This window comes from Protopterus annectens, chromosome 10.part0 (assembly GCF_019279795.1).
Source record: "Protopterus annectens isolate FY-2018-M chromosome 10.part0, PAN1.0, whole genome shotgun sequence".
In the NCBI taxonomy this organism is placed as follows: domain Eukaryota; kingdom Metazoa; phylum Chordata; order Ceratodontiformes; family Protopteridae; genus Protopterus; species Protopterus annectens.
In genome coordinates, this window is record NC_056744.1 from 1,505,808,293 (window position 1) to 1,505,835,809 (window position 27,517).

At 36.3% G+C, this 27,517-nt stretch overlaps 1 protein-coding gene across 1 annotated transcript in view; it reads right to left on the minus strand.

The window, feature by feature from the left end:
• The window catches only part of LOC122813697 (zinc-binding protein A33-like), a 257,579-nt gene that overhangs the window by 174,791 nt on the left and 55,271 nt on the right, over window positions 1–27,517 (minus strand). The window contains exons 2-3 of the mRNA XM_044086151.1: window positions 24,630–24,725; window positions 16,983–17,213 (exon numbers count right to left, since the gene is read on the minus strand). Of these exons, the coding sequence (XP_043942086.1) occupies window positions 16,983–17,213; window positions 24,630–24,725 (327 nt within the window). The remainder of the gene's footprint in view (window positions 1–16,982; window positions 17,214–24,629; window positions 24,726–27,517) is intronic.

Consider the following 27,517-nt stretch of genomic DNA (forward strand, 5'->3'; position numbering starts at 1 on the left):
CTGAAGATACTGCACACATGGTAGATGCCCAAAGTGGTTGGTTTATACAACTATAGGGTACTATGCAGGGTCTTTCCTGCTGCTCACAACTCCATTCTTTGGTGAGTTTGCTTTTTGGAGATGGGAAGAACCCCAAAGAAACACAGGGAGAACATGCAAACTCCAAACACGCACTTGTTGGAAGGAAGGATCGAGCCTTGTACCTCATGTATGGAAAGCAAAGACCTTAACCATTAGGCTGAGCAGTCTGTCTATTTATTCAAGAAAAGTGAACACATTTATTCTTGAGCATTTTTCAATGTCCTTGGATTGTCACCTGAAGAAGCAGTGAGATACCTCATTGATATCTTCCTGATGACTCTTCACAGTATGTGCAAAACCTCAGTGATATCCTTCTGAAGACCCTTCACAGTATGTTTCTACTTAAGAAGTACAAAATAAGAATTTCCATTCTCTCCTGGGTTTCCCTGGAAATGTAAGCAGTGATATCACATAGAGATAATCTGGTGGCCATCTATTAGGTAATACAATCACTTACTTATCTACATCATTTTTATGACAATAGAAACCAAGTCATTTTTTTTCTAGCAGTAGAAACTACTCTTGGATCAAGAGAAGTAATTCTCAGGAAACTCTAAATTGAGCTAGAATAAATTTAGTCAGGTCCTGAATTCTGGCCATATGCTTAACCCTTCTCGATCACATTCTCTTACATTCCCATCCACTTTGGACACTGTTTCAAAGAAGCATTTCTGTAAATTGCTGTTAATGCTTGCTGACACAATACTATTTTTTTATCAAAATGCAGGTGTCTTGTCTTCATTTCAGACTATTACATAGTATTACTATGATCAATACAGTTCTTTGTATATTGAAACTTCAATCACTTGCAAGTCTGAATAAGAAATCTTAAAAACCTGCAACCAGGTCCATAGGCTACCACATTTGAGTACTAATTAACCACTTTAAACTTGAAGTACCCCTCCATAAATGAGATATAATTTCCCACAATTTCAGTGTCAATGGTACAAGAGGTAGCACACTCAATTTTAATGCAGAAGGCTGTGGGTTCAGTTCCAAAACCAGGTAGATGGATTTCTGACACCACAGTGCAGTATAAAATGGTGCTGCACTCCTGAGTATGTTGTCCTGATAAGACATTAAATCAAGGCCCCTCTATGTGAGTTGGGGGTATCTCAGTTGGATGTAAAACATTCCACAGTGCTTATCAAAAAGAGTAGATGATGTTCCCTGGTGTTTTGGCCAAATTCCTCCCAGTGGTACAAACACTACTTCAGGTATCCCCTGAAAAGAGGCCACAATCCTAATGAGACTAACCTGGTCAGCAAAGAGAACCAGTGTTTTATTATCCTTATGGAGGTAATGATAAAACCTTTGATTAGATGTTTCTACCATCCTGCATACCTGAAAGAATAAGAACTCTCATTTTTCCAAATTTTAATTGCCATCTGTTCAACAAATTCCAGAAGATCTCAGAGATGAATCAAAATGCTCTGTACCACTGTCCATACAAATGATCATTATAAAAAAGTATTTTCATTAACCACTTGCACTTAAAATGTTATCAGTTAATTTGAGCCATAAAATAATGTACACAGTTACAGAGTATAAACTGGTTTGGGTGCTAAGTGAATGCCTTTGTCAGTACAAATCATCCTCATAATATCATTTCTGGCTCGTAGATTAATAATATCACATGATTTAAACATCAAATAAAAGCAGCATATAGAAACACAAACAATTACTGTATGTATGAAAATGCAGCAAGTGGCATACAAGTGCCAAATCTAGCAAGCAAATCAAAAATAGCAATATTCTTGACTTACTTTCACTATGTATAAAACAAAACTAAATAAAACTTGTGGATATTAAAGTTAAGACCAAGTGCAAACAATGCTCCTAAATGAATAATCCACATCTGTTCATTCTTGATTAAGATTTCCTACAATCCCATTTTTAGGGTCATTAATCATGATTTTATCAATTTTCATAAATATAAAATGTGCCCCCAAGATGAGCATATATGTATAATGGATCTGTATCCCTCTGACACTGAATGTCCCTCAGGTGGACAAAAAGTTTTAACTTGAGTATCCCCTGTTTTGTCATCATCCATTTCTACTTTGAATTATAGCTTTCTGCTTGTGTTATGTATAGAAGCCTTAACTGTGTAGCTCTGAAATACCCCTTCAAATGAGGTAATCCCAAACTAACTTGTCCTATTGAAAGAGTAAGCTTATCCCACTTGACTCCTGTCATCTTCCCCTACAAGATAAAATCCTTCAGCTCTTTATTAATTGCTATCTACAACTTAACGCTGCTTCCTATTAAATGTAAAACATATCCTTTGATTTTTATTGTTGACATAAATCTGCACATCTAAGTAAATAATAGTCATGTTTGAACAAGAATAAGTAAATTTCAAAAAAGTTGGAACTTAACAATTTGTTCAATTCATCCTCAGTTCCTTTATGAAAAATGAAAGCATCATCCAGGAACCACAAGTACAACTCTATATTGGAAATTTATTAAGGCTGAAAAATATACTTTGACTTATAGGACAACAGTTCTTCTTATCACGAGAATCTACAAAATCCTTCGCATTTCATATGATATATATATAGGCAACCACAGTGAATAAATATCTGGACCAATTTGTCATTTTTTTTATTGTTAGCTTCTGCCAAGCAGTTTTTCTTAACTCTAAAGAACTCTGATTTAAATATGTTTGAAATCATATTTTATAGATGTCAGCTGCTGGTCTGAATTAATGATTTTTACTGAATGGCTTTTTATAAAAAAAATTTATTAACTGTGCCTTCTGTGGTTTTGATAATAGAAATATCCAAGAAGAAATAGTAAATAATTGATAGTTAACAGTAATGTTCATCCTCATTTATTATTCGATTTTTTGAAATCATACTCATTACATTTCCACAGCAGTTACCAATCATCAAAATTCTGACAACTCATACCCATCATATATAAATGAATATGGTGGCCTAGACCATAAGTCAAAATCTGCTCTGGGTACTTCTTAAACAAATCTACATATATCAGAACAAAGGATGCCTCCATGATATACCTTTCAGTTGGAGAAAACATTGATTGGCAAAATAAAAAAGTTTTTTAGGGCTTGTATTAGTCATACTGTGATGATGTAAGATAGTGACAGCTATGCCAGGGTCAGTAGGGCAGCGCAACATATGCCAGCATAGCTGGCTGGAGGTTTGTAAAGAATTATATGTCAATTGAATATCAAACTGGTTTGTACAGATGCTTGTGTTAGAAAAGCATCTGTGAAGTTGCTTGCATTTAAAAAATGTATCAGCAGTGGGTCCTGATGGACAGAAAAGGAATATACATGTATGTTAGAGTGCATTATGATAACTGAAGAAATGTATATATTTTCAAAGAGGATACTGGAAGGGAAGCAGTTAAACTCAGCCCAGCTAACCTTAAGAAAAATAGCCTGAAATTAATACAATGTCTGGGTTAGGATTCTGCTCTTATTGTCCTTAGTGATGTACTAATTTCTACCCTGGGGCAGAGAATGGTTCATTGGTTTCTGCAGGAAAGGTGGAAGTGCTGAATTGTTTTACAGTCTCCAGATGCTAGAATATGCCTTAACAACATTGTAGGTGTGTATTGTGACAAATCTGTGTCAGATCCTGGTTCAGCTTCTAGTGAGGGGGTAGTGTGGGAACCACATAATCAGGTAATCAGATGTGATGACATTCTGTAGCCAGCACTGAAATGGTATATGAATACTAGTGAGAGATGTGATAGTGGCATTCAGCACTCTGTTTTGGAACTGACAAGACTGCTCAGCCACTTTATCTTGCCTTGCTTTAGTAAGTAACTAGGGGAAGAATAATTCTTCAGTCAGTTAGGAAAATATAGTGAGATTAGCTAAATGTTGCTTTTTCTGTATCTCCCTGAATCTTTCCATCCATGTTGTTATTTTATATTTTCTGTGATTAAAACTCTGGTGTTTTTTGTGAATGGATATTCAGAATCGTCGTTTTGTATTATTTATTGTTAAATATACTGAAACCTTTCATTGTGGCTGGTATTTTAGAAAATATTTTAACCCTTGGGAGTATGTGCATGTATTTAGTGGCACTGTGGCTTCATGCTCCTGAAAGTCTTGCTGCTTGGTTGAACATTACCATTTGCATAAGTATTAATTTTAAAAAGTGTAATTGGGTACCCTGGTAAGAGCCTTAGAGTAGCTGGCTTTTGGGTGTTCTGGTGGCAGTATATCCACCTTATAGTCTGGGTGGAGATGGCAAAGTGGGTAAGCTGTGTCAGCCTTTCCCATGTGTGTGTGTGTGTGTGTGTGTGTGTGTGTGTGTGTGTGTGTGTGTGTGTATGTGTGTGTGTTTGTGTGTATGCATGCATGGTTGAAAATCAAATCTCAAAGAGAGTGTGTGTGTCAGCTACTTTGGACAGGAACAGAGAACACTGATTTCACAGAGAGGGAGGTGGAAGACTTGGCTTGGAACATCCGACTGAGGACTTAACTCTGAGCTGGTCAGTGTGGAGTCTTACTTGGGGCCTGGACAGGAAGTCCAGTCCCAGGACTGCAGTGTGCATTCCCTGTATGCTCTTAAGTGAAATTGTACTTGGTGCAGAGAGCTGCATCTCAAAATACTGTGTGTGTGTGTGTGTGTGTGTGTGTGTGTGTGTGTGTGTGTGTGTGTGTGTGTGTGTGTGTCTATTTTTCTCTCAGAGAATGTTCTCCATCAGTGTCAGTGGTGATGAATGAGTCTCCTTGATCACTGGCCCAGAGGAGGGACATCACATATGCTATAAATTTATTTAACAGTGGATGTTATATATCTACCTTCTCTAACAAGTAATCTAAGGTGTCAATGTCAGCATTTTGAAATACCGGTGTATAAAACTGTAGAATCTCTTATTCTAGCTTTGAACAAACCAATTAAAGGAGATTTATGCTGATCCAGTAAATCATACAATTGTGATGTTAATGAATTCATCCCAGAAATTATACAACTCTAAAGGGGAATATCTGCTTGTACATAAAAATACTGTGGTCTGAGGTCAGTAACATGAGTTCCCTAATCAGTTTATGATGTATAACCCCTTCATCACAAGCCATTTTGAAAAAAAAAAAATAAGAAAAGAAAAACTTAATTTTCTCTTTTAAACTTAATGGTGTATCAACTGCCATCTTGCAATGGAACCTATCATAATTTAGTTGTGACAATACCTTGTGTATATAATCCTCAGTGCTCCATAGCATAAAACTTTTTCCTTTGTCAGCTGTTAATATAGTAATCAAATGCCTCAATGCCGCATTCATATTTATTTATTTATTTACATTTGTTTACCAGGAAAGTCCGACTGGGCCAGAAGCCCATGTTCAGTGGAGGCACGGGGAGAAAAGCTTCACAGAAATATAAGCAAAATACAATAATTAGATGCTACAATAGTACACATATAGTAAGATGCAGAATTCACAAGTTAGTCTATACAAAGAAGTATTCAATACAGTTTTTTAATAGATACAGATTCAAAAAGAAAAACACACAAGCTGTGTACATATTAAATAGTTATGAACAAATATTTTGTATATACATATATATATATATATATATATATATATATATATATAAAAACACTTTATAATCTCAAAATATTGAAATGTCGAATTTCAGTATCTCGAGACTATAAAGTGGAAATTTTGAAATAGCGAAAGTGCATAATCGCAAATTCAAATATCTTGAATTCGCGGTTATGGCTTTACGCTATGTAATGGTCAGGGTTGTATGTGGATGGTATGCAGTGCCATGTGTGGAATTAGGTGTAATGTCAGGTAAGTGAGTGTTTTCTAAGGGTTTTGGATGGGAGTTTGAGTGCATGTGAGTATGCTAATATGAGTGATGTGTGTGTGTGTGTGTGTGTGTGTGTGTGTGTGTGTGTGTGTGTGTGTGTGTGTGTAAGGGACTGCTGAATGTGTGTGTGTGTGTGTGTGTGTGTGTGTGTGTGTGTGTGTGTGTGTGTGTGTGTGTGTGAGTTTGCTTTTGTTTGCTGTTTGTGCGATCTCAGAGTTAGTATATATAAGGGGTATATCAGCATTTTGAACGCTGACAATATGGAATACGATATTGTCGCGTCAAGAATGCCAAAAGTGCAGAACATCGAATGGGTAAACAGAAATCTCCATAAGGGGAGATTTCCATTTACTTCAATGTAGTGCAGTCACGGAGTTGGTATATTTACGTAGCAAGGTGTGTGGGGGCGCAGCCCCCCACATGGCGGGGTGCAGGAGGGCTTGCCCCCCTGCTTATTTGTGATGTATGTTTGTGGATGTGTGTTGTTTTGTTTGTTTATTTTGTGGTGTGGGTGTTGTGGTATATGTGTGGTCTGGTGTGTGCTGTGTGTTTAGTGTTTTAAATTTCGCAGTTTTGGGCTTCGCAGTTTTGGGCTTTTGGTGCTGTGTCAATTCAATTTCATGATCTCGAAAAGCTGAAATTCGAGATTTCAGTCTTTTGAGATTATGAAGTGAATCTATATATATATATATATATATATATATATATGTTTACTATTGAAATTCTGAAACTGCATTGGTCAACCAGTTAAAATGCTGACCCAAAATGCTCCCCTGCACCCCCCACACCTCCTGAAAATTAACTATACCAACTCTAAGATTGCACTACTTTGAGGAAATGGGCTAATTCCCTGTTCCTCACTGAACAGCAATCTTCCTGCACAATGTCGAATGCAAATACATGAACTACACTACCCATTCGCTGTAGTATAGTCAATGTATTTGGGTTCAACATTCTGCCCACTTGTAAACTGCCTTTTTACCACATGCCAGTTGACCAAGGCAACTTTGGAATTCTGATAGTAAATACACTGAGGAGAGGGAGAAAATGAGATAAGGAGTGGACAGTGTGTTGAGATAGTTATAGATATCTTGTCAGTCAGGTTTGGCAGAGGAGCAATGCCAGTTTTTGGATAGATGTTCAAATAGTACTTTGAAACTGGTAGATTATGGTGTGTTTTGGAGGGTGTGGGGTAGAGAGTTCCATAATTTGGCTATTCTATTTGAGAATAGGGCTTTACCATGAGTGTTGTTAGCTTTGTTTACTGTAAGAAAGTTTCTGTCTGCAGATCTTAGAATTCATGGACATGAGTAGGGCACAACAAGTTCCTTGAGAGATTGGCGATTGTCAGGATGGAAGATTATATTGTGTGTGAGTTTAAGTTGGTAGAGATGAAGAAGGTTAGGTAGCTCGAGCCAATTTAATTTATTAATTTATATAGAACAATACAATGGTGGGTTTGTGGGGAAGGTTGGCTGTGAAGATGGCTATTTTGTTGTAGCAAGTTTCCAGTTTGGTTAAGTCTGAAATTTATAACTTGGTAAAGAGGGGGAAAGCATATAGGAGTAAAGAGATGAGGAAGGTTCTGGATATGATTAGTCTGGTATTGTCAGTGAGGAATGGCTTGTTTCTGTACAGTGAGCTAAGTTTGATGTTAACTTTCTTAATTGCGATGGCTATGTGTTGGTAAAATCTGAGTTTGTTGTTGATTGTTACTGTAGGGGTTTTGTAATCTCAACTGGTTGAATAACTGTTTTGTATGCTGAGAGAATGGTGAAAGGAGGTGTGGTTGGTGATTGTTTGCTACTGGTGGTAAAAAATATAATAACTGTTTGGGGTTGTTGGGATTAGTTGTGATTTACTTAGATATGTTTCTATATCATTAAAAGCTTGTTGGGCTACTTCTTAGTTTCCACATTAGATGGAAGAGACAGTGGGACTGTTTCTCTTTAACTAAGGAGAGGATGGTGTTTACAAAGTAGGTGTTGATTTGTGAGGCAATACTTCCGCTTTGGTTATTGGTTGTTGGTTCTGGAGTTGGAGGAGCTAGTTAGTTGCCTGCCATTTTTGATTGCAGAGCTGCTGGTATGCTAACAGAGTTTTATTGCCTTTTGTTTTCTGGTACTGAAACCAGGTTTTGTCCCTTAGGGTTTGAAGTCTAATGATTTCTTTTGATATCCAAGCCAGTCTCTTATTTTTAACACAACATGTATGAGTTGGTGCTAAGCTATTTAGAATAGCTAGAAATGTGTCATTGAAGTATGTTATGGCCTGGTCAAGTTGGAGATGAATGGTGTCCAGTTACATTTATTTAGCATGTCTAAGAATGCTTCCCTGAAGTTTTTGGTATTTTGTACAACTTTGTAAATGATGGTTTTGGGTGGGTTGAGCTGATGATGGATTAAGTAGATAGATCTATTGTCACAAATTCTTTGGAAGGCATCTGGAGGGATAGTTGCGGGTGCTACTGTTAATAAATGACCAGTCTAAGATAGATTCCCTTTTGCTATATTTATCTATTTGAGTGGGAAACTGGACTGTTTGGGAGAAGCCATGTAGATTTATGAAGGTGGATGGTTATCAGTGGAAGTGTTCCAGTCAAGATGAGACCACCTGTAATAATGGTTTTATGGGTGTAGGTTGAGGCTGTGCAGGCTATGAGTTCCTCACTGGCAGTGGGAGTATTGTTGGGAGGTATGTAAGTGGCTATTATTGTAATATTTTTCTTTGGGTTGATTCTGAACAGTGTTACTAGGACTTCAAAGTTGTTATCATAAGGGTATTTAGTGGGTAGGTAGTCAATGCTTAGGTTATATTAGTCGAAGATTGCAAGCCTACCTCCCTTCTTTCTGATCTTGTCTAACCTGTGTGCGCAATAACCTTGTGAGAGTGTGTCTGCGTGTCTTATATGGGGTTTTAGCCAAGTTGTGGGTTGCTATAAGAATGTCTGGTGAGTATTGTGCAATGAGTGCATGAAAGTCTGTGATTTTGTTAACTAAGCTTCTAAGGTTCATGTTAAGAATGAGAAGGTCATTACACAAATTATATTTGACATTTTTGGAAACATAATAGGTATTCAAATGTAAATTAATAAGAACAACCTTCTCAAATAATGCTACCAAATTATTAACGGAAATGTAAAAGTTGAGTTTTTGCATTTAAAATTTTTGGGATGCACATTCAAAGTTATGCTTTCACCATTATTCTAAAAAGTGCATATTCAGTTTGTGACAATTATTTTTAACATACACAATATGATATTCAAATTCAAAGGTTGTTGGAACAAATTGTAAACATTTATTCAATAAACAAGCATCATCGTTAGATAAAATTGAGCTGGCTAGATTCTGTACCAAGCTGTGCATTTCCTTAGAACTATTTACCGTATTTCTCCGTAAATAAGACCTAACCAGAGAATAAGGCCTAGCATAGTTTTCCAGGATGGTCATGATATAAGCCCTACCCTAAAAATAAGCCCTAGTTAAGATTGTCAACAACACACGATGGACGTGGTGAATTATAAACTAATATTATTGACACATATTGACTGAAGTTATCGTACTCTTGTCACTGTTTTCGGACCAACTGGACACCCAATTTCTTCTCTTTGCAGAAAGTCATAAGATTCTTCCCTTGGGAGTCTTCCAGAATTCTCACTGTAACCCTAATCCTCACTCACACTTGATGGTTGAGATCCTTGGCCCATAAACACTGGCAAGTGTACTTTGATTGTTCAAGGTACAGACAATGCATATAAAACATGCGCACTTGATAACGAATGGCTGTGGTTGTGTCTTCTTAACCATCACCATTTTGTGTTGCCACTCCTGTCTCGTAAGTATTCAATTAACCCCCCAGACAAGATGAGTGCAAAAAGAAAGATATATTCCATCAAGTACAAGAAAGGAATCATGGAGGACTCTCGGGGGAAGAATCTGATGGCTTTCTGCAAAGAGAAGAAGTTGGATCTCTGAATGGTCTGAAAATGGTGTACAGTCTACGATAACCTCAGTCAACTGGCCAACAAGAGAAATGCTAAGAAGTGCAAGTGTGGATCAGGTTGGCAACAATTATTTCTTGAGCTGGAAGACATAATCTGTGAATGGATTGCTAACAGGAGAGCAAAGGCTTTGGTTGTTCGCAGAGCTAATATTCAAGCCTTTGCCCTTGCAATGACACCACAGTTAGAAATATCCCCAGAAGAATTCAAAGCATCACAGCATTGGCTGGATGGCTTCCTTCAGTGATATGAACTGTCTCTAAGAAGATCAACAACAGTGTTCAAGCTGGAAGATACTGAAGTTATTAAATGTGCACTTTCATTCAAGTCCTTTGTTGATGGCATCAACTTTTTTAAATACCAACTCTCCAACATGATTGCTATGGATGAAACTGCAGTGTTTATGTGCCAAGGATCTCAAACAAAAATTGATCAGGGGGGTGCCTCGTCAATCTAAATTCCCTCCACTGGTTACGAAAGTGCACATGTTACCTGTATTTTGGCAATTCATCTAGATGGAAAGAAAACCCCACCTCTAATCACTAGTAAGGGCAAGAAAGATAAGAATGAATGTGTTTCAGGCATTTACATTCTTGAAACCGAAAAAACCTTGTGCACACAAGACGTTATAAGGAAGTGGGTTGCTGTAATGTTGCCACTTGTTTTGCGAGGTGGCGAAAGATGTCTGCTAGTCTGGAATTCAGCCAGCACTCACCGTGCTAAATACATGAAGAAATTCCTTGCATGGAGAAGAATAGATCAAGTAATGATTCCCGCAGGAATGACTGCCTATCTCCAGACTCTTCATATTGCAATAAACAAGCCATTCAAGGACCATTTGCGCATGGAACTCAATGACTACATTGAAAATAGAATGGAGAAAAATCAGCATGGAAACTTTGTGAAGTCTAGCCTACAAGAGGTCGTGACTTGGGTGAAAAATTTATGGGATAAAATCACTGACAGCTGTTTTGTCAATGCACTATGAGCAGGCTACTTGGACAAGCAGTGCTCATTTAATGAGAGCTCTATTGCTGGGCATGACAAATTGGGGCTAATGGTTCTACAGGAAATGGAGTCGCAAGAAATTCAGGCCGGAATTCATGGGTTGGAGACTTATGACAATGTTCCGGAAGAAGATGACATGACTGCATTTCAATAACTTTTCCATTATCAGGACAACAGAATGGACTGCTTCTCCTTTCAGCTGCCAGTAAGCTCGTCATTTTTTTGACTCTGTTGTATTAAGGTAATGTTTCATTATCAAGGGGTAATTACAAAAGTAAGGCCACTAGTTCCCAGACTTAATTTTTATGACTTTCCATCATTCTTTTTTTATGGTTTGGGTAAGGAATAAAGAAAGCATCACCACTCAAAAAGTGGCACTTATATACCTGTTTTATTCCCCTCTTCCAATACACATGTGTTTAGATTTTCTGCACTTTCTGTTAAGAATGAAATATTGCACTGTGAAAGCCAAGGTGAAGATATTCTGAAGCTGAAATGTTTGTTGCACTGTTTATGTAGAACTCTCACACAACTGTTAACGCGTTATCTGGAACTGTTGCTCAATAACAGAAAAGTACCAAATAAATGTCAATTTGTGTACATGAATAAATGTCGATTTTTGTACATGAATAAATGTCGATTTGTGTACATGAGTAAGTGTTGATTTTTGTACATGAATAAATTAATAAATGTAGATTGTTGTAATGGGAGTAAATAAGGCATCCCCTGATAATAAGCCATAATGTGTATTTTGTCAGGGGAAAAAGTATAAGACCCGGTATTATTTTTGGGGAAATATGGTAGTTGTGTGCCGTCTTTCACTTCTGAAATAGGGCAAGTATGTCTCTGTTTGTTTCTATCCTTTCTTACACCTCTAAAATCTCTCATAAATTGTTGGATGAAAGTGGTGTAACATTAGTCCTTTTTGTATTAAGAAATCAAAACAAACGCTAATCAAAATCAGTGTCCATATCCATGATTATGGATGTCTAATGCATAGTAAAATTGTCCACAGTGTCAGAAGTGAAAAGTGTACAACACGGAGAATGAGTAAAATGTATTTTACATTTCTTTCCAAAGGCATGATTGTTGTAACCAACAAACAAATAACATTAAGTTGGGAGCACTACCAAGTAAATTCCCTATTTAATATATATATATATATATATATATATATATATATATATATATATATATATATATATATGTATATATATATAAACAAAACAAATATCTCTCTCTCTGCAAAATAAGCACAATTCTAACTCTCAAAAATTCTGGGCAGCAGTAAACAACATCCTGCAACCAGGCCAAACCCCCACCCAATATCGAAGGATCAAATTCTGACATAGCTTCCAATTTCAATAACTATTTTTCCTCTCTATATTCAAACTTATTAATAACTCATATCCTACCAAACTCCCACAATCCCCTAATACGCAAACAATCAATACCCACTTCTCACTCAAACCAGTCCCAACATCAACCATCCAGAAGTTCTTATCTAAGCTTAAACCCACCACCCTCGCTGCCGACAACCTCCCAGCAAACTACCTTTAAACTGCATCCAAGGCCATTGCCTACCCCATCTAATTATTGATAAACAAATCCATCACTGAACACACAATCCCATCATTGTGGAAAATTTCCTACATCATTCCCCTCCACTGACCTCTGTAACTATCAGCCTATCACAATCCTATTACCCTTATCTAAAATACTTGAAAGATGTGTCCACTGCCAACTTCTTACCCACCTCCTCACTAATAATCTACTATCCAAAACCCAACATGGATTCCGACCATCACCCAGCACCACCACTGTCCTAGTCAACATTACCAACTCCATAAACTCACACAGGAAACAAGGCCAACAAGTCTCTGTCATCTTTCTAGACCTATCCAAAGCATTTGATACCGTTTCCCACAATAAACTCTTGACTCACCTCTCTAAGCTCAACATAGACAACCCCACTATGCTCTGGTTTGAAAGTTATCTAAATAACTGCCTTCAGTCAGTTAAATGGCATGATTCCATATGCCCACCTCTCCCACTATCACTAGGCATTTCCCAGGGTTTCATTCTCAGCCCCATTCTCTTCAATATCTTTACAAACTAACTTCACTTAGCCACTACAAAATCCAAAATAATACAATACACTGATGACACAACCCTAATCTGCTCTGCTCCTAATCTCCAGCAGCTCCGACAAAAGACCCAGGAATCCTTCACAGACATAAAAAAATTGGCTAAATAATTCACAACTGATACTGAACCCAAACAAAACCCAACTCATACTATTCCATCAAAATAAGGTTATCGACCCAACCTTCTTCACCATATTTTCCTCAAACAGGACCCTCATCTCTCCAGTCCCAGAGGCCAAGCTTCTAGGGATTACAATTGACCAACAATTAAAATTCAGCAAATATATACTCCTGACTATTAACAAATTCCACAAAAAGCTAAGGACCCTATACCCCTGCAAAAAGTACCTTACCTCTGAATCAAGAATTGCTATAGCCAGAACCCATCTCTTAGCCACCTTACTATACGCATGCCCAAGTCTAACAAATCTAAATAAAACTGACCTCAATAAACTTTCTACTTGTTGCCACAGAATCTCTAGATTTGCAACCAGCTCCAAAACGTGTTCCCACCACTGTCATTCCCTACTTGCTCTACAGTGCCTCGAGTACCCCAGTCTATTACATTTCCCCCAAATCAACCTAGCCCATAAAATACTTTACTATCCAGAAAAAACCCCTGCCCTATCTGGACTACTAAACTTCTATACTTCAACTAGACAACTACGCTCCACCAATAAAGCCCTGATAGAAAAAAATCCCATGCAAAAATGCCTCTGCTGAATCCCTCTTCCCTAACGAAGTTGCTAACACCTGGAATAACCTTCCCACTGAAATTAGGCTACAAAATAATACTTCCACTTTCAAGAAACTGATGAAATCATACCTTCTAAGCAACTGACTCTGCAGCTGCAATGCCCCCCCTAAACACTCACTACACAATGCCTCACCTTAAACCCTCACTACAAAGCAGCAATACTGCTCCCTTAAGCCACTCATCCTGTGTCACATGTTCGACACAGTCGCTCCCTTTAAAGTCTCATGAATGCTGCTTGTAAATATGTAAATAGCTTACTCTTGCTCTTTTACTCTTATTCTTATTTTTATTATTATTTCCTAATGATCTACTCAGTTAATAGTCACATATCTAGTTGTGTTATACTACTCATTGCAAAACTGTGCACCGTATATATTAACAATTCTTCTGTAACTAGTTACTATCTGCACTAAATGCCACAACTACTGTTCTTGTGGAGATTTTCTCCCCAGGCCTCCACTGTATATATATATATATATATATATATATATATATATATATATATATATATATATATATATATATATATATATATATATATATATATATATATATATATATATATATATATATATATATATATATATATATATATATATATTTATATATGTGTGGGCATACATACAAATTAAAGTCTTACCTGTACAATTCATATCTTACATTGTGTAATATTCTTTCTATAAAAATCTAAATATTGTCCAAGCATTTTTCGTTTTTGAAAAATAAACTTACATCTCTCAGGGAATATTTTAACTAGCTCATTGTCACCTTGCAAAACACACGAAGTTTGCTAGTAATGTTCTAGCTTGGTGATATGGCTCACATCTGCTTACTTGAAGAAGTGATTGTGCAGTGTATTTAGGTCCATGAGCTACCTTCTATATGAGCAACATGTCCAGGACATTCAAATTAAGAATTTTTGAACACCTGAGGGACATTGGTGTCAGAATTAAATACATGCATAAAAGCACATTTTATGTTTATAGGACTTGATAAACTTATGATTAATGGCCTTGACAAAATGGAATGGCAAGGCATATTAATGAAGAAAAATAGATAGGCAGAGCTACAGCATTAATTTAGTAACTATGTTCTCACTGTGTCAACTCATATTTAATATCTGTAATATTTATTTAGTTATATTTTATATTAAGGAAATTCAAGACAGCTATTTCTGAATTGTCCAGTAGATGTCAGAACAGCATCATTTTGGCTTTTGTAGGATGACTGGAATTCATTATATGACAATAATGACCAGAGTTTCTATACATTATCTTTTATCTGATGTTTAAATTAAGTGACAAGTTTAACCAAGGCTATCCAAGGGCAGAAAGAGCTGTTATTAAAACAGTCTCTACTATTGAAGGTAGTCTGTTTGTACCATATCCAGTGGTTGCACTTTTTTAATGTCTGCCTAATTGTGTGATTTAATTACATAATTTTTAAGTTTAAGTATTTAACAAAAAAGCTTTTTTTTTACATTTATGGCATGTATAGATAGGGATGCTGAGCTTTTGATGGATTCTGCTTTGGTTATTTGTGCATGCAGTTCTGATGGAATGTCACAGTTTTCCTGGTTTATGTTACAGTCAATGAATTAACCATAGAAAACTGACTCCTCAATGACTTCCATACTGCTTGCTAGTGAAACACTTTACACAATAAGAATTGTAAAGACAAAATTGTCCTTTGGAAACAACAATTATGCAGCATTCTAACAGCCTATGTAACTATGGTAGTAAATCCTGCAATGAAAGCTATACTACTAAACATGTTTCGATACATTTTCAGGAAAAGAACATATTTTCTGGCTATGCCCCAAATGACAAAACATAAGACACTCAGGAGATTACAATATATGCTACTACACGCTAAGCCTAAATTAAAATCCCAGTGTTTGGCACTTCAAATTATCCCTCTGTTTTCTCAAATACATTGTGTATCTGCAGCAAGTTTTTGCCATATTAAATACCAGCTTGGAGTCATTGGATTGCAATCTGCCCTTACACCATCGGTTGATAGCTTATTAAAACTAAGCAGTCTGAGTCAGTGTACAAATGGATGTAGGCTTATTGAGAGCCATTTCCATTTACCAAGAAATGAATTGATGTGTGAGAGGTGCAGATACCTTCTAAAGGTGGAGGTAAACTCCTCACTAAAACACTGTCCAAATTCACCTGTTTGCCAGTATCCATCCTGACTTTACAACTACATGCCACTCACACAAAATGAGCCCTGCTGTGCTGACATGTGATTCCTTTCAAGTATCTGTAATTCAGTCTGAACAGCCATTTGAACACTTTCAGTAAAGACAGAGTGGCTTGGCTGTTCTTTAATGAGCTGGGAGTGAGAAGTGTTGTGAATGGATGTGGCTTCTAACTGGAGAGTGGAGACATTTCCTGGTAAATAGAAAAGGAACACAAAGCCAACAAATGGCCAGAGAAAGTTGGCAGGATAGGAGAATCATTGTTAAGGGACAATTTTCAAACCTTGTGTACTATATCAACTTGTGTTTTTTTTTTTTTTTTTGGGGGGGGTGGTAAATAAAACTAGATGGTAAAGGATACTACTTGGAATCAGAAATAGAATTATACTTAAGAAGTTTCTTTAATTTTAATGAGGATGTAGTAAGAATACTATCTGTTAACCGTATGTAATGATTTAATAATAAATTGTTAGAATTTAGAAAGTGTACATTTGCATTGCTGCTACTGCATCCATATATGCGTGTAAACCATTCAAAGGAGGGGGTGGGGGTTCCCTACTGACTGAGTCAGAGGATTATGGGATAAGAGATAGAATCATATATCTTTAAAGGATTATAATAATTGCCCAATGTGAGATCATATGAAATGTGACTCCTATATCAGTTTTGACAAAGTGTCTGGATAACTGAAAGTGCCTGCTAATTGAATATAACCTGTCCTATGAAGCTACAATATTGGAGTGAATTATACTTAGCCTGAGGGGTAATTTCAGTCAGCTGTAGTGGGCTCAACTCACACGGTGCATATATGAAAATGATATTAAATAGCCTCCTTCTAGTTACAAGATAATCCATTTTGTATAAAACTATGCAGTTTAAAGAAAGGCTTTACAAGGAATCCTGACACTTTTTTACTTGGTTCCAAATAATATCATTGTGAATGGTGCATAGAATAAAAAAAAAAGACATAAATATTTCTTACTGTGAGAAAAAGTAGATAATCTTCTTGCAGTTTTAACTGGATGTTTGATATCTGCTTCTGAATAACTTCACTCATCTCTTTAATTTTCCTCAGGTTTTCATCCATTTTTTCCAAAATTTCTTTTCCTTCTTCTTTAAGCTGTTGGATCAGTTGGTGCTCCTTGTCCCAGAGAAACTCATGCAACCTGATAAATTTGGATGTAATACGGTGTTGTAAACTCTGGGATGTAGCCTGGAACATAATAATAGTTGCTTGAAAGTCTGCCACATAATGTATGTTACACTCTACTCAGGTGTGCTACTCAGACAGAATCAGACTCTATCAATCAAGTCAGTTAAATCATCTTTGTGCCTTCTCAGGAAATAACTCATGCAAATAACAATGACAGTAAGACATAGAGAATGGAAGTGCCAACAAGGTAAGCAAAAGCCATGTATAGGAATAAAATACAATATACACACACACAGACATATATAAAATATATATGTATATATATATATATATATATACATATATATATATATATATATATATATATGTGTGTGTGTGTGTGCGTGTGTGTGTGTGTGTGTGTGTGTGTGTGTGTGTGTGTGTGTAGGCATCAGCGGCTGTCTAAAATGTATTCTTTTTACAATAACTCTGCTTCTAATAAATATATGAATTGGTAAATACTGTACTATCTTATTTTTCCACTGGGACATGTAGGGAGGTGATCTATCATGCTCTCCCTTGTGGAAGTCTTGCCAGCTCTGGAATATTTGTACTTGGGAGGAATGCACAACCTCCCTTCCATGCAGCTTACCACCTATGCAGCATGGAGCTCACCCAGTCTGAAGACTGCTGTACTGCAGCAAGCCTAGGCTGCCTCCCTTCCTGAAGAATAAGCAAGCCAACATCAGGTCCTCATTCCTATTGTCCCTGCAGCCTCTCCAGCACCCATGCCACTAATTGAACACAAGTCATCTTGGGCACAGTAAAGGCATTATCTATTTGTGCTATGGCACTACTCTAATACTGTACTATATTTCAGATAAACTGCTGAATTTCTTCAGGCATTATGTTTCACTAGGATATACTTGACACTCTGCAGATGACAGTTCCTTGAATGTATGTAGTGGTTGTACATTATAGGAAGCTTATATGCAGGGGTCTTTGGTGTTACATTGGAAAAGCAATGGGCTGGGACAACTTCTGCAGGTAAAACATGTAGTGCGAGCTGCCACATTTTATTTTATTTTTTTTATTTGTTTTGTGACTATGATAGAACATTGATCCGTATGAATCATTTTCAGGTTCTGCCCAGAGTTACACAGTTGTAATGACTAAAAAGTTAGTAATTTTAATGCATGAATATAACAGACACTACTAAAGTAACATCTGCATCTTCATACAATAATTTATCATGCATACTGAGGAGATACCAAATGAGGGATAGCAGGGTAGAAGAGGGTAGACCAGGTTATGCAGAGTGTCAGAGAGAGAGAGGTTGAGGAAGAGGAGAAGAAAGGGAGGTTGAGGGACAGGGTATAGAACAGACATGAGATGTGATATTAGGAGAGATTAATGGGGAATAAAGTAAAGGGAAAAGAAATAGAATACTAGGAAATGGGGAGTGCTGAAAAGCAGAGATGAAATGCATGTAATTTTACAGGCAGGAGATGTGAGTTCTGCTTTATCCAACAAGCTATCAGTGACAGCTGCCACTTTCTTTAGCATCTTAGAATGAAGCTGAGAATCACTGACCTGCAGAGAGGTCAGTGATCCATTTGTTTTAGTGAATCCAAGTAGCCATGGAATTTGTGTGACTATCTAAAAGTACCCACATTTGTGGGATCCAGCGGATACCTGCACTTTATATCCATTCTTTTGCTCCAAAATTTCCTAGAGCTTTTCTATTGGAAAGAGGAGTGATGGAGTTTTGTTTTTCACAGAATATATTTTATAGGCGATTTCAATCCTTTCTCTCTACAGTTCAGTGCTCTAGTCTTAGAGGTATGATTTCATAACTGTAAACTAACTGAGTCCTCTGTGTCCTGTTTAAAAGACATGCCTTATAATTCTAGAATGTTCCTTACAACATAGTTCTTGACTCTGAAAATACAAGTATGAATAAGTAAATAAATAGGAAATGTACTTAGACTCACACCACCACCACTCAGGAACTACTCAAAATATCATTTAGCACTTTCATCTTTATTCTAACGGACTTCTTCAGGACTCAGCAGAAACATTCAAGCTTAACTGTTAAAACAGTATATACTTTATTATACATTTTCTATCAACCAATCATTAATCAACTTCCATTCAAATGAAGTAAACATTTTATATTTAGAGCTTCATTTAATCCTGGAGGAGTGGTACATTTAAACATATTATAAAATATATTTACAGTTAAGGCATTTTCATTGAAGCAAGCCAGTCATTAAATGAATTTCCCATAGCAGTTAAGCATCTTAAATGATGCATGTATGTGTGACTTTTGGAGTATTACTTTTATTAGCGTGCACAGTCTTTTTATATATTGTGAAATTTTTCATATTCAGGCATCTTTGCCATATTTCTTTTCAAATATGTCATTATCAACTAATTTGCATGTCTCTAAATCAGTATCAATATCTACAGTCAGTGCTAATGAAAAAACTCCAGAGGTACACCATGACAAACGGAGCCGACCTCATTGGATTTGCTCTTTTGCTTATCAGGGGCACTTTATCCAGAGCTGTGTCCTGTTTGCCATGACAGTCAGTGCTACTCTGCTTGCAACAGTTAGTTTACTGTTGCATGTTTTTTTTTTTTTTACGTGTTCGAAGTTTTGAAGCTTTGAACAGACAAGTTTGATCTTGTCGTGTTCGAAGTTTCAAAACTTCAATCACGTAATAGGAACCCAATGCAAACATCACTCATACACTGCCAACCACTACTTCACTGAACTTCCTTAAACTTATCTGCAAGGCAGTCTCTCCCATTGACTATAATCGAAGGCCATAACATTTTGGCCATGCTCATTTTCAAGGATGGCTGTGCTAATTTAACATTCATGCAGTTCTCTCAATCACTTATAACATTAACTCACTTCCTGCAGGCATTTGTAAGGGTGAGCACATGAATAATTATCATTAGCTGCTCCCCTGAAATACCGCATTATTCTCTGTTACATCCAATGGGATTGCACTCTACAGTGATTCTTCCACTTGTGGAAAGTCACTGTAGGAAACTGGTTATTGAATTGGAAAGTGTTACAGTGAAAGGTTGGCCACTTGTAATAGGACTTACCACTCATGGTAAAGCTTTTCCAATATTGACCAGTGTTTTATAATGTTTAGGCAGTTTATAGAGGTATCAATGTCAGTATAATAGTAAAAATCAGCAAAATAATAAATAAATAAACAAAAATAAAAAAATAAACAGTGCATACTCCCATCTTTTAAAATTGTGGAATGTAAAGATAGTGTGCAGCTTGGACAAATGTAGATGAAACTGAACTTGTTTTCATGTCATATTGTGCTACAGCTGTACACAGCCAGACACTTATACAAGTGACCTGCAGTACTAGCAAATTTAGTATTGTGCAACTGGGATTTTATTATGATAAACTAAAGGTTTTAAGAGTATTTTCTTTTGCACTTGTTGTGCTGATGATGATTTAGTTTCTATTAAAAAAAAAAAAAAAGACATGCTTATTTCCTTTATATACGCATTGCATTTTAGTACAGATTTTTTTTTTATCTTATGGCAGTAGTATTGCTTATAATAGTATTGATATTTTGAAATTACTACAAAATTTTATAAGGTTTGCCAGCAATTTTCTTTTACTAGATTAAGGAAGCCCACTTTTTAAAAATCTTTGTTTGGTAGTTTTCATCTTCTAAATGTTAAGAAAAATGTTAAAAACTACTTATAATACTTTTTAATATCCACAATGAAAAAACATCCTTTTGCAGAAGAAATTAACTTGTTAACTATGCTTATTACAAGGGACTACAAAGAATGTAAGATAAAGGGGCTTACTGGATGTATTAATAAATATAGATAGCAGCAATTTTGCTACATGGTCAAAATATGACAAGCAGTATTAAAACTAGCATAAATAAAGGTAGTATTGGGAGAAGGAGTTAAGAACAACTGTAAATATGCTGTTAGCAGCAAAGTACCTATAAAATGTTGTTGATAACCATCCTATTTCTGTTAATAAGTCAGACAGTACAGTCAGAAATGTACCTCAAGTTCCACAGATAGCAATAGTTTCTACTAGAGTTAAGGGAGCATTCAAATGTCACTTTTTTTCATATTGACAAGTAATAGAAAGGCTCTGCTATAGAATTACCACACAAGAGCCAAGCATTGATAACCAGTGTACACTATTCATGTAGCAGTAACGTTGGAGTTTATATTGCTGGTTGTTCACTAAGTCTTTCATCTTATGCTGGTTAGAAAAACAGCAAATTAAGTCGAAGGTTTTAAAACTTGTATGCACAATAAGGAAAAAAGACGCAAACAATGTTTTGTATAAACTCTCCACTGAATGTTCTTGTTTTAATAAGTTTTTATTTTCAATAACAGTAAGCATCAATTGTGATATGAGAGATGGTCACATCAATATTATCTTCAAATATAAAGAACTATTATGGCAATTGCATTTAAATGCTACCCATTTTCCATTTCTAAATGGTAATACCAGTAAAAAAGTGTATCAAAGTTATAACCATTGAAATGAACAAATCTTTGTTCATAGATCTCAAACTACTTTTATTTCCATTTTTATTCCATATTGATCTTTGAGGTACTTGACAAAAAGCTGGCAGGCCTTGTGATGTAAGCAATTATGTGATAACAGGGAGGGTATTCAAATGCTGTTGAATGAATATGGAAAGCTCTGATAAAGTCTCTGTTACAAGGAAAATGAATGCACTTAGCTGTTTTTAGCTCAGGTGTTTTTTTATGCTTTCAGTTGTTACACTGTTTGTCATTGCTATTTGCCTTAGCTTTTCTCGGGTTCTCACACTTGTAAGGGTAAATCTTATCAAGCCTCAGATGACTGCCAGAAATGTGTTGCCTGACATGTGGACACTGTTGCATATAGAAATTATGAAACCTCCTGAACCTGCACTACCAAGGCATGCTGCATGAGAGATGAGACCCAAAGAGAAGACATATTGTACCAAACGGCTGTGACCAAGCTATAGCCATGTGACTCAAAAAGTCAAATTCTAGAATTTGGCTAGTTAATAGTCTGCTCTTCTGCATTAGCGAAGGAATAGGAGGCAGTTACTCATTGGGATATATCCCTGAGCTACAGGCTGAGGGTGCATATCTGCCAGGCTTCGCCTGTTCACCAAAGCTGAAGACAGGGGTAAGCTCAAGTCTTCACTAAAAGTGAGAACTGTGATGCTGCATCAGGAATGGATTTGCTAACAAGATGGGGAAACATTGGCTGACTACCATTATTTCTAGCCTTCTTATTCTCAATACAGCGAAGCCATGTGACATGAGATACCCTCCCATCAAATCTGCTTCTCGTCATTTGCAAACGACATCATCAACTGGTAGTAAAATAGGCCAGGAACTTTCTTTCTCTCCTCTAGGAGGCCAGAATGAAAACACTAGCTCTCATGGCAGTTCTTCAGTTGATGCTGTTCTTCATCAACCACAGAAATACTTAAAAAGCTATTTTAGGGATTGAGCATTGGTAGCTTTTGACAATGAACACTGTGACTGAGATCTAAACTGTATGGGTGTCATCATATTACAAGCAGGGTCAGGGGCTTTATGCTTTTTTCTACTGTGGAGGGTGAAATTACTGCATCTGTAGGTGTGCAAGGCCACTCCTGATCATGTGAGCATGTGCGAAAAAAAGACAAATATGAGTGAAAGGAAATACAAATCCAAATGTAAACCCACTGACTAATGTCACCATTGTAAGATTTATAGATAATCTTGTGGTTTGTTAAAGCTTCAATGTGTTGTGTGTTTGGGATCACCTACTTCTATGAAACCTTATTTAATAAGGGTCAGAATGTGTAGAATTTTGGATGTCCTGCAATGTGTATGTGCTAATACATGTCTGCAGATATTTGGTTCTGTGTAGTTTTAGCTACCAGAATTTGTAAGCCTGGATTGAACATGCAGATGCATTCCTGGCATCCGAGAATGGGCTGCTACTGTAAATTTCATCCAGTGTACACTCTGAACAGCTCCTGACAGCTTCAAATGCTTTTACAGTACCAATCTCCTCAGCCATAGACAGCATTTGAATTTCTGCTATGGAATTTAAGTGTCAGGGTTACCATACATTATATGTAGCACTACTAGATGCTGCTTGATACAAAATTAACTGCCCTGCTTCCTATATCCTGATTAGGGGAAGCATGGTTTTACAGATTAAAACGTAACCGCTTTATTCATATTTTTGTAGATAATGTCACTCCTTTCACCTATGAGTCAAATATGATTTATCAAAGTTGCTCTTGAATGATGCAAATTGAGTACCATCTAGTCGACTACTAGTTTTATCTACAATAATAAAGAGTTTAGGAAAAAGTTTTATAAGAGATGTCCTTTTTCATGTTATGCTTATGAATTCTCCATTTCAATCATATATATTACATACATTTTTAAATACAGATATTACTCTGTTTTGTTTTATTAGATTTTTTTTTCAACAGTTGTAAATATGTTTGGACTCTTCAGAGAACTTGATGTCCATACCGATTTGTGCATGATATAGTTTTATGAGTGGCCAGTTCATACCTTTTTTTTGTATTCAGTCACTCAGCCTGCAAAATCCTCAGTTTTCCATGCACAGGAGCATACAGTTCTGGAATAAGATGGGCAAGGAAAGCAAGATGATATACAGTAAGGAGATGCAAACCACAGCAAGATGGCTACATGCAAGAAAAAATGTAAATTAAAAGGGTTTTACAGCACATCTGTGCAGTCTCTTATGTCCTGCAGCAGGAAGCTGCTCTAGAGATATGTTACATGACAAAGATGGGGTGGGAGGATTGTTCTAATTAATGAAATTATTCTTTTGAGTGGAGACATAGGCTATGAACTTCCCAAACATTGTAAGGCTTTACTAAGTTTAATGCTTCTGACTGCTAAGAAAAAACAATTATTAGAAAAACAAATAAAAATCAAAAAAGACTGTATCTACTAAATATTGTAAAGGAGATAAAAGAACTGAAGGTCGGATCCTTAGAAAAGGCAACAACAAATTACTTGGAATTAAATGGAATATGTAGGGGCAATACATGCATAATAATGACTGATTTTTTAAAAAAGAAATGTATTGTGAATGAAAAAATGTTACTACAGTTTGATTTCTTTTATATTAATGTATGCGTACCTGTGTCACTGTTTTAGTTACGATTTAATAAAGGTGTTTATACAAAAAAAAAAATAAAAGATTTCTGGTTCTGTCTTGGCTTATGGGGTTCACTGTATTAGATCTTTCTGTACATGTACCTTAGAAATACATGACTAGGGTTACCTGAATGCCCCTTTATATTAAGAACTATTTTTCCACATATCCGTACACATTACCAACAAGCATTTGTTTGTTCCTTGCGTGATGTGACTGCATTCATTCACAACTATATTCACATCCTCCAGTTTTCAAGAAACAAAGAAATAAGCAGATTTCCTCACCTGGATATGAGAGATCTTGTATTCCTGCTTGGTTTGGAGTTCTGTAAGTTCTTTAAGTTTTGATTCCAGGGAATCTCTGGCAGTTAGAAAAATGTCCTGGATGCACAAATAAGTATCAAGTCAACTGCTTTACAGAATTATATTCTATGAATTAATTATTCCAAAGCTGTAAAATAATGCAGAGCAGATGCAGTAATAAGTAAAACAGAATACCCATCTATGAACAAGAAAAGGTTTACTAATAACTTTTTTTATAATTATCCAGCACCAATTGTTTGCAAAGAAAAAAAATAAAAATAAATAAATAAATAAAACTCAAAACCGACATTCAATGAATACACAGACCACTGATGTCTACTTCACCAGTATCCTAAGGTAATAGCTCAATGTAGTGCTTAACAAACCAACTATATTCTACACTCCCTAAAGATTGTATACACACTGATCAGTTACTACAATTCCACACTCTACACAAACCAAAACCCAGCAATAAGAAGTTATGCAGTGGACTAGGAAATAAATACAAGTGAAAATTGTTCTCCAGTGTCTCTGATTTTAAGAAATGCCACTAATTTTGCATCACATTTTTACCCTGTCCATTGTAAAATGTTTGATTTTTTCTGGTAAATCACAGGCCATGGTCAGTCAGTAATATCAGAGATTAAATTTTCATTGTATATAAAACATTAAGTAAAGGACTCAGAAAAGTCAAACAAGACCTTATTGAAGTCATGTTTGTATTATTTAAAACATCTAAATAACTAAAGATGACTGGAGTCCACTGAGGGGAACATTGTTAATAAATACAAATGAAGAAGCAATGCACAGAATTACAAAGTTTAATAATTTTTCTAGTAAGTAATTTTATCCTTAAATGAGACTTTTCCAGACTGTACCATTGTCTAGATAAAAACAACTTATAGACTTCTGTTCAGTAGAATTTCAAAGAAATTGAAAAACAGCTTAACAAATACAAGAGGTATGTTATGTTGAACTGAAAAGAATAAAGCAACCAGTCAAAGTTGGTCCTGAGTTGTCCAATTACATCTTGTGGGGATGAAAAAAAAGTATATATATATATATATATATATATATATATATATATATATATATATATATATTCACTTTGAATCATCGAATGTTCAGAACATCGACTTTCTAATCATTGAGACCAGAACATCAATGTTCAGAACACTGAAAATTCTAAGTAAACTGTAAAAAAAAAAAAAAAAAATCACAGACACTATATTATGCAGGGGGGCTTCACCCCCCCTGCACCCCTACACCCCCCCTACTTTAATATTCCAACTCTGAGATCGCACTACAGTGGGGTAAGGTAAATCTCCCATTTACTGCTATATGCGGTAGCGCTAAACAGGAGATTTCCAGTACCCTACCTGCAATGCCAACACTCAGATGGCACACACACACACACACACACACACACACACACACACACACACACACACACACACACACACACACACACACACACACACACACAACATGCAGGGCACATTGCTGCCCTGCATACACACCCAACATTCCACAATCTCACTTACCTGGCACTTCCACTTTAAATCTTCGATGTTCTGAACATCGATGTTCTGGTCTCGATGATCAGAAAGTCGATGTTCTGAACATTCGATGATTTAAAGGGAACCCATATATATCTATATATATATATATATATATATATATATGAAAATATATATGGTCCACTTTTTAATTTCAAATTGCCATAAATTCGAGATGCATAAAATCAAACCCATAGGTTCATAGGTTCATGTAGGTACTAGGCTATTAGCCCTAGGGCCTATACAAGCCTAGCCAAAAAGGTATCCTGGCTTTCGTCACGCAAGAAAATTATTTTCCTGTGCCCCTGTCGAGCAGAGCCACAGAGATGACCCCAGGGTGAATAATCTCGACATTATGAAATTTTGAAAGCAAAAAGTGAATAGAAAAAAAAAATTTAAACAATGTTTTTGCAGGGGGCAAGCCCCTCTGCACCCCCCACACCCCCTGCAATTGAAGAGAATGGTAATATTCCTGTACTGCACTGTCTAGTGATCCCCATTATGATTCTCTTGACTGTAGAGTGATCTCGGAGTTAATATATTTAAGGTACAGGGGGTGTGGGTGGTGCAGGGGGGCTTGCCCCAGCAAAAAAATAGTTTTACATGTTTTTATTTATATTTTTATTAATTTTGAGACTACAAGATCTCAAGGTTCTTGATTTCTATATAGAACTTTGTGATTCTGTAATTTCCAAATTAAAAAAATAGACCCATATAAATATATATATATATATATATATATATATATATATATATATATATATATATATATATATATATATATATATATGTTGTTGTGTTTTTCGGCTTTTCCCAGTTAGGGGTCACCACAGCGGAATTCCGGTCCGCTAATGATTGGCAGTAGATTTTTACATGCCGAGTTGCCGGCCCTGACGCACAACCTTCAACGAAGGTACGCCCATTCACGCATGTCTCCACACAGAAGACGCTCTAGCTGAGAATCGAACAGGACAACATCTTACTGTGAGGTGACAACGCTACTGCAGCACCACCACCGCAGATATATATATATATATATATATATATATACTCTCCAAAGCCAAGAACACAGCATCCACAGGACCTGACAATATCCCAGGCTGCGTTCTACATGAACTACAGAATGAACTGGCACCCTACCTAAGTACCATGTTCAATCATAGCCTCACCTCAGGCTTTGTATCCATTGAATGGCGCACCGCATTGGTTATCCTAGTGGTGGAGCCATGACGGACGCCGGGAACTACCGCCCCATTAGCCTGACGAGCCTGGTCTGCAAGGCCATGGAACGTATCATTATGGAACTCATAA